Source organism: Gouania willdenowi, chromosome 12, assembly GCF_900634775.1.
Source record: "Gouania willdenowi chromosome 12, fGouWil2.1, whole genome shotgun sequence".
NCBI classification, from domain to species: domain Eukaryota; kingdom Metazoa; phylum Chordata; class Actinopteri; order Blenniiformes; family Gobiesocidae; genus Gouania; species Gouania willdenowi.
The window spans coordinates 20,047,918-20,057,243 of record NC_041055.1 but is presented as its reverse complement, the minus strand read 5'-3'; the positions used below and the strand labels follow the sequence as shown (position 1 = coordinate 20,057,243).

The following is a 9,326-nucleotide window of genomic DNA, read 5'->3' as shown; positions in this document are numbered from 1 at the left end:
AACTACTGCACACTTTAGCCGATTGTTAAGAAAGCCAAAGGAAAGGGTATGGAGGTAGATTGCTATCTTTATTATTCAATAGTACACATCTTATGAAGTTGTTTTCACGCAATAAAAGTATTTTCAATCTAAAGAAAATTGACTACAATAGAATAAAATAAAAAGTTGCATTTGCACAGTTTTTTTCCCCTTTGAGTGAAAATATATTTTTGATTGAAGTGATTTTTTGTTTTTTAATTAAAATACGTTTTTTGATTCAAATAATCTTTTTTTGTATTTGAACTTTAATATGGGTCGGACATTTGTGTGCTTTTTCAAATAAAAAAAATATTATTTTAATTTTTTTAGATATATATATTTTAAATGCATCAAAATAAACTTCACTTCAATCAGAAAACCACTGTTTCAATCAAAGAAAAAAAGTGTTCAAATGCTATTTTATTATATATATATTTATTTTTTATTTTTATTTTTTTTGGACTCTAAATACTTTTATTTATCTATTTTAATGAAACGAGATTATTTTTTCATTGAATAATAAAGACTGAACTCCACCTCCATAAAATGGCGAGTGCTTCTCTTGTGTTTAAACACTCTTTGAATCAAAAACGAAGACGTCAACCACTCACATGACTTGTTTTATCATCATTTTATTTGAAGTTAATGTAATTAATCACCAGTAGGAAATAATAATAATTATTATATATATTCTTTTAAAGCTTCAGGGAGCCATTGCAAAAGAGTCAAAGAGCCACTTGAGGCTCCAGAGCCGCAGGTTGCAGACTTAATCACGCGACCTAAACTGGCCAATGACTGACGTATCACGTGATCTAAACTGGCCAAATAGGGGCGCTGCGTACGGATAGAATGTCGGTATATTGATACGGCAACCGTACGTATAGCCACTGCCTTTTACGTAGCGCCCCTGCTGGTCGGTACCTTGGGGTTTCCGTAGTTTCTGCCAGGGTTTTGAGCCTGGTTTGGACTGGGAGAATGTTCCAAGTCTCTCTACACAGCAAAGTGCTGGAGGACTCTCCCTCGACGCGGTCACGGGAGCACAGGCACAGTGACGTCACTTTCCTAAACCGAGCTGTGAGAGAGAGAGAGAGAGAGAGAGAGAGAGAGAGAGAGAGAGAGAGAGAGAGAGAGAGAGAGAGAGAGAGAGAGTCCATGAGCTCCATAACTTTTAATGTAGTCAGACTGAACGGAGCAGAGCAGTCGTGTGGTTCCTACTCTTCTGCTTCTACACACTACACAACCAGCTGTTGTGTGTTTAAAAACCGCTGTTTTCACTTTACGTGTCCAACCTTTCTTCTGCGACGCCGACACACAACGGAGGTGAGTGTGTGTGTGTGTAACATGTAAAGCTGTTGTTCTGTAGGATGAAGGATGCTTTCGTGCTGCTATGTTTAAACCAACCTCAGCCAATAGTTGTCGAGTGTGAAACAGAACTGTAGCTTTTACTCGATGATGCACATCGATATGTGCACATTTCATACTCGTGTTCTGAGTCGCAGCTTTAACATTGTTTGCTCATTGTATGCGCTTCTCTGCACACATTATTCACATGTGGTCACATTTAAATGTGCTGTTGTCCAAGTTGTTTATACGTCAGGTTAGTTTTTTTTTATTGTTATTACAAAGGAAATATATTCCCAAATCATGCACAACTGCACATGCATAAAGGTATCTCGATCCCTCGGATTATATCGACCTGGTATTAAAATCTACGATACATCATTTGTTTTTCTTTGATTTATCGCGGTTATTTTTCAGAGTCCTCTAATTTATTCTTTATTTATTTTATTCAAATGTAGAATGTTATGTTTGAGGTATGTAACCCATTGGTTAATTATAATAATAGGGTCAGTTTTTTCATACTTACTGTTGCTGACTTTTCTTTTCTGAATTACATCATTTGATCAAGCTTTTTCCAACATTCCACAATACAAAGTAAGTAATAAAAGTCTGTATAATTCGTGCTGATGTCATATCAGATCTATATTGTATTGACCAATTCTCAAGGCAGCAATATCGGTATCGTATCGGAAGTAAAAAAAAAAAAAAAAAAATTGCATTGGGACACCGCTTATGCATATTGTATGTGCTCATAAAAGATTATGTTTTAAGGCTCACTAGAATTTTGCCCGATGGAGACCCAGGTAGTCGGTGTTTTTGTGCACCAGATTACACGACTGTTGCTGCAGCTGCTCCCATTGTTTTTTAAAGGCAGAGGCTATTCGTACGTAGCCATATCAATATACCGACATTCTACCCGTACGTAGCGCCCCTCATTGGCCAGTTTAGGTGACTTGATAAGTCACGTGAGTAAGACGATACTTACTTGTACTTCTGTTTGCTATTGATACGTAGATTCCTAAACTGCGATGTTACCATGCTACGTATTATGAATTGTTGTGATATTCATATGTAACGTCCCTCATTGGCCAGTACTTCTGTTTTCTATTAATACATATATTCCTAAACTACGTTATGGACTAACTAATACTAACCGTAACCCTAACCCTAAACAACGTTACGAACTAACTAACCCTAACTGTAACTCTAACTCTAAACTACATTACAAACTAACTAACCCTAACCATAACCCTAATCCTAGGGCTGGGCGATATGGCCTTTTATAAATACCGCGATATTTTTAGGCCATGTCACGATACACGATATATATCTCGATATTTTGCATTACCCTTGAATTAACACTTTGATGCACAAAATCACACCAGTATGATGATTCTATATGTCTACATTAAAACATTCTTGATCATACTGCATTAATATATGCCAATTTTAAACTTTCATGCAAAAAAGGGGATATCACAACTAAGTCAAAGTTGACATAACTGTATTTATTAAACAGTGAGTGGCTCAAACATAAAATTGTCAACAGAAAGTGCACGTTCTGTGCAAAATTGTCACAGAGACATTTCAAAACAAGACATTAGTGCAGGATGCAACTCACATGGCATTTCAAAACACAAAATTAAAGTGCACTTTTTGTACATAATGCCACTACAATATTTTAAAACAAATAGTGCCCTTTTGTGCATGTTGTCATTAAGATGACATTTCAAAAAAAAAAAAAAAAAAGTCCGCGAGTTTAACGGTATGGTCATTTTCAACACCGCACAGACTACAAGCTGCGATATATCGAGTATATTCGATATATCGCCCAGCCCTACCTAATCCTAAACTATGTTGTGGACTAACTAACCCTAACCGTAACCCTAACCCTAAACTACGTTACGGACTCACTAGCCCTAAACTACATTACGGATTAACTAACCCTAACCGTAACCCTAACCATAAACTACGTTACCGATTAACTTACCCTAACCCTAAACTACGTTACGGACTAACTTACCCTAACCCTAAACTACGTTACGGACTAACTTACCCTAACCCTAAACTACGTTACGGACTCACTAGCCCTAAACTACATTACGGACTAACTAACCCTAACCGTAACCCTAACCATAAACTACGTTACCGATTAACTTACCCTAACCCTAAACTACGTTACGGACTAACTTACCCTAACCCTAAACTACGTTACGGACTAACTTACCCTAACCCTAAACTACGTTACGGACTCACTAGCCCTAAACTACATTACGGATTAACTAACCCTAACCGTAACCCTAACCATAAACTACGTTACGGACTAACTTACCCTAACCCTAAACTACGTTACGGACTCACTAACCCTAAACTACGTTACCGACTAACTAACCTTAACCGTAACCCTAACCATAAACTACGTTACCGACTAACTTTCCACTGCTTCTAGCGTGAGATGTGTATTTTTTACAACACTTCTCCTAATGAAATACTTTATTTAATGCATGTCAGACAGAGGACTGAATGGGTTAAGGTGAGACGAGGCTTTGTGTGAATGCTCGGAATTCAAAATACACCAACGCATTGGGTTTATGGTGATGATCTTAGCTGAAATACAAGCCGGCAAAAAGGAACATGGAAAAGATAATGATGGAGAATGTCAATACTGAGAATCTGGCTGGAATGCTCAGGGAGAATTTTTTCAAGTTAAACCGTGGACAAGGTCACTGCATGCATAAAAAAAAAAAAAAGTTGCCCAAGGCCAAAAAGAAAAGAAAGAATGACCGGTAACCAGACGTTCCTAAGGGTTCTGCTGATGATTTATAACATCCCTACAGGAAACAATACAGCGCCAGATACTGCTTTCTGCAACATGTTTAAATTAGAAGTGCATGTGGTGGAAGAAGTCAGTTTCCAAAGAAGAACTGTTGAATCTAAACACACTTTGTTGCAGAGTTTCAAAAGTTTTTTCGTAGGAAGACTATCTAAATGACTCAGACCTTAGACTGTTACCACTGTAAATCACTGTAACCTGTGTGGATATTCTGTTTCAAAATATTCCATTAGTCAAGCTGCTTCACCCACCAAACACTAAGTGATATGATATTTGGAAATGGGAGCTATCGTGGCTAAGGCTAACTCTTTTCTCTTCTGCAGCCTTGACCCAGCCACTGAGTGACTGCATGGATCGGACTGAACATGAAGAGCCTCAAAGCAAAGTTTAGAAAAACCGACGTGAGTTCTTTACCTGTCATGATTGATGATTCAAATGTGTGTTTGTCTGGGTGTGTGGGCGTCTGCATGGGTGATTCGCTGTCTATGTCTTTCTTACAGACAGTATTAAAGCTCAAATATACTACTATGCACAAAGGACTGTGTGCAGACTGTCCGCTCCCCTCAGAGCTTACATACCGCGTAGTAGTTTCCATTAAACTCCTTTGCAGGTGTTCTCCCGAGTATGTTTAAGCCTTTAGGCAAAGAGTACTGGTATTTTGCTTTTTTTTACCTAAACAAAGGAGGTAATCTGATGGAAAGATTTTAATGAAATATTCAGGAAAATATCCGAAATGGGATAGGGAACAAGTGATTAGATATTGGGGATGTTCTGGATTAATATCCCAAATCTGGATTAGTTCAACAATAATTCCTATCTCGGTTCTTAATTGACCAATGTTGATGAAATTGACTCGGACATGTAGAGTTGGTTCCACTATCAACCCCACTGAGTTTCATCCGGATCAGATTCGGATTAACTGTTGTGGCGCTCTCTGCTTACTAGTTTTAAATGTATTTTTTTTGGTCATAAAGTTGCACTAAAACACTAAATAATGTAAATACATGTAATATTGGAATAAACAGATCCTTTTAATGATAAATGCACATCATTCCATAGCAGCTATATCCTGATTATGTGTGCAACTCTGTGTAAATAGTTGATAAAACACTAAAAATTATTATTTTCATCCTTTTTTTGCATACACACAAAAACCTCCGCTTCCTGCCTTTCACAATAAGAGCTCTGAATGTAGCTTGTTAACTTTATCAACAGGTTTTCTAAACTTCTGCTTGCTTTTATATAGCAAACCAGACTACATTTAAATAAAAATAGCTTAAATACAAAACAATGTACTTCAGAAAAAACTGCTGTTGCTATTTATTTGCCATTTACTACATTTACAACAAGGGCTTTAAATTATAGGTTGTTAACTTTATCAATAGAAATAGCATAAATTCAAAACAAAGTATTTTATAAAGAACTGCTGTTGATACATATTTGCCATTTACTACCGTATACAGTCGGGCCTATAATCTTTTTTTTTGGAGGGCTGTAGTAGGTTTTATTTTAATAACTTGTTTGAAAGGAGAGTATTAAGATACAGACTAAAATGATGACAATTCAAAATGATCGCCTCCACTTTTAATGACAAGGTAACGCAGACCTTTATAGAGATAGACGACTTTAATGCCATATACTTTTCATTCTGAGTAAGTAATGAGAGAGTAATGGCACAGATAACATCAGATACTTCAGCTCTGCTGTTGCTCCAGATGAGGATTTGATGCAGCTGTTGGCTATGAATCAGTCTTTAATGGGGGGATTTCTCCGTGGAAGTTAAGTCATACATTTTGTCACAGTCTGGGATGCTCCACACTCACAGGAAGTCGGGCGTCTCCAAAGCTCCTGACTTATCTGCTAACACAGTAATGTTGATGACACAGACAGGAAATGTAGGGAGGTCGTGTTGGATGAATGAGTTTTGGAGGTAAAAAACGCTAAAAAGCTTGAGGAAGTTCCTCGAACAGAAATGCTTGGTTTATGCAGCAGAGCAGGATGGTAATCTCTGGTCAGGGTTGGGGCCAATTACAAATACGTTTTCAATTACCTATGGTCAATTACAATTCGATTATGATTACCATTACCAGGATTTTTTCCAATTCCAATTCATTTAAAAAAACATTTTATCATCAGAAAGTTAATTACAATTACATTCTCACTTACTTAAGTTCAATTACAATTAATCACAAGTACTGGGCCTGAAATAAATAACCTAATAAAAGTTAACCTTCCTCTTCAGTTAGCTTTCTGTTAGCATCTTTTATGATAACCAGCTGTAAAGTACACTAAAAACAAACATCTATCATCTAATTTCTATTAGTTAACTTGTTAGGCTTCCTAATCAATGAAAATATAGGTTTTCATATTTTTGGTCTGGGCATCTGAGCCTTTTTTGTGACATTATACCCTCGTTTTTTTACATTTTTTTTTAAATGGTAAAATGTGGGACATTTCCATATGAAACATATTTTGATAATTGTTGACTACATACGTGTAGAACTGTAACATGGTTCGCCAGTTTTGCGTTAAATTTTAATTGACAATTTTTCTTGAACGTTCATGGCAACCACAATTACAAAGTAAATTATCTTAACTCAATTATAATGTAATTGCGATTACTACAGTGATAGATTTTTTAGAAATTACAATTATAATTACGCTATCATTGTAATTAATTGCCATTTACGTGAATACAATTATAATTGACCCCAACCCTGACTCTGGTAATACTGAGGAGGAGAGACCGTCCCATAAAGGTGGAATTTTGTCCATCTCTTAGTCATTTACTGTAACACACACTGCAAGTAAGGCTGAACGATTAATTGCATTTGCGATATAGCAATTATAAAATACGATTTTCTAATCGCAAAGGCTGCAATTTTTGATTTATTCATTTATTTTCTTGTCCTGTCTTGTACTGTCCTGTTAAGTTCAGAGAGTGTTTAAGAAGTGCAGTCCACATGTTTACGCGCTTCATGAAATGTGAAGATAGTTAGATATGTTGGAGGTAAAGCCACAGATTTGTTTTCTTTATTGTTGTAATTTGTGCTTTAACATTTATATTTTATACTTATTTAAAGTTTAAATACATCTGAAATTGTTTATTATGAAACACATTGATTTATTGCTTGTGTTCATTGAAAAATACATGACAAGAGGCCCTTAAAGAAATAATCGCACATTAAATCTCAATTGCAATATTGAGGAAAAAAAAATTATTTTCCAAAATCGTTCAGCGGTAACTGCAAGTCCAAAAGTATGAGTTTCTTGTTGTATGAAATCAGTAGAGAACACAAATAAAACCTTTTGAAAGCCACCATTAGCACTAATATGAACACATTGGTACAAGTAATGAGCCTTCATTATCAACAGTGCTTGATATTAGTACATTTTATGCTAACTCACTCAGCTATGCGGAGTACAATCGTGTTCATTGTTCTGGAAAATGTCGAGCATGAGCTTTGGATCTGCAGGTCAGATACAGTAGTTTGATGGTAATGAGTAGAATTGAATAGATTCAGGCTCACATCCTTCTTTTTTTCCTTCCTGCATTGGATACTATCAGCTGCAAAGCACCAGTGATGCTTTCCAAGTGAAACACTCGTCACTGAAATATCCAGTCGTAGGCGGTTGGAGCGAAGAAAAGGGAAGAGCAGTGGATGATGTGAACGTTGCTTAGAAACCATGCAGTTTGCCGACATGCATGCCTTTGCAGACCTCCCACTCACACTGTCGCACTTTGATTGCTTGAATAGTCGTTTGCTCTGTGTTCATTTTTTAATTGAAAACTTTCATCTCTCCTTCTGGACGTCATCAAAACGAAGCATTATGTGTCATACGTGACGTCGCAGTGACATGCCATCTCTTTGTTGTCTTGAAGAAAAGGTTACACTATGGTGTCATTGCTTTAGAATGAGTACAATCTATTTTCAGTCAGTTGTATTTCACCACCTTTCACTGTATTTCAGTGTAGCTCTCTAAAGAAAAGTCTTCTAAAACATGTGACTATTGCTTGTCACAAACTTATTAGCTATTAACCGTTCCTTAGCTTTTTACAGTACTGTTGATATTTGATATTAGTAGAGAAATGTGCAACTTTTATTACAGCGGGCGCCACAAAAAAGGGAAAAGTTTGATTCAAGGGCCAAATTATCAACATTTATGTCAGAATTTTGATTAATATCCAATCCGAGCATTAATATAGGAAAGAATAACAAGACAGTCATCAACATCCCCCGCCAGATTGTTTGTCATAACTCACAACCTTTTCCTAAATGTCCTAAATCTAAATATAAAATTACTAACTATCTTAAACGGTTTCTAAGAAAAGCTGTCCCCTTTGAAGACACCTCGAACAGAGTAAAAAAAAAAACGGAACAAGGGCGGTAACTCCGGAAAAAGTAATTGCGCATTTCTCATTTTCGAACTCCATCAAGGTATTGATACCCTGAAGCCACACAGCAAATTTGGTTATCAAATCTTAAACGGTTTCTGAGAAAAGCGGTACCCTTTAAAGATACCTCAAACAGAGTGGTTTTTAAATCATTGTCAACTTTTTTACAGTTCTTGTGATTTTTGTTTCGCTCTCTGCTTGAGTCTTTATAGAGGTGTTTGACATCCTTGTGGCGGAGAAAGAAAACCTTTTTTTCTAGTGATTCCCAGGGTGACGCTGCATTGGGTTGGCAACTTCATAAATTTCAATTACAATGATGGAACTGATAGGTAATATTAGGTAATGTGGCCTCCTGTTCCCACAGACCATAAACAGACTTTATAGTAAGCAAACACCTCTGCTCTATTTCAGGCCTTTTACTCACAGATTACTGAGCAAAGCTTCCCCCAAAACATTCCAAGATTACGATTTTTTTTTTCCTCTTCTAAGGCTAAAAATAGGAAGAGCAAATGTAATGGCTTCCTAAATAGCTTTTAGATGAAGCACCAGCATTCCAGATAACATGCAGAAGAGTCTGTGGTTCAGTGAGCAGTTAATGCCAAATGTTGTTCTCATGATTCTCCTCCAGCTCAGTGAAGTGAGCGAGGAATCCTACAGGATGATACCCTTCAATGTTAAAATGTAAAATAAGCCCAGAAAAATTGCTTTATCACTACTATATATATATATATATATATA

The 9,326-nt window shown here is 36.4% G+C and overlaps 1 protein-coding gene across 2 annotated transcripts in view; it reads left to right on the top strand.

The window, feature by feature from the left end:
• The first annotated feature begins 935 nt into the window (after positions 1–935).
• Positions 936–9,326, top strand: part of rai14 (retinoic acid induced 14) — a 51,444-nt gene continuing 43,053 nt past the window's right edge. The window contains exons 1-2 of one of the 2 annotated variants that reach the window (XM_028463034.1): positions 936–1,338; positions 4,516–4,593. In XM_028463034.1, the coding sequence (XP_028318835.1) occupies positions 4,558–4,593 (36 nt within the window). In that variant the 5' untranslated portion in view covers positions 936–1,338; positions 4,516–4,557. The remainder of the gene's footprint in view (positions 1,339–4,515; positions 4,594–9,326) is intronic. The other variant, XM_028463035.1, reaches the window with a different exon arrangement.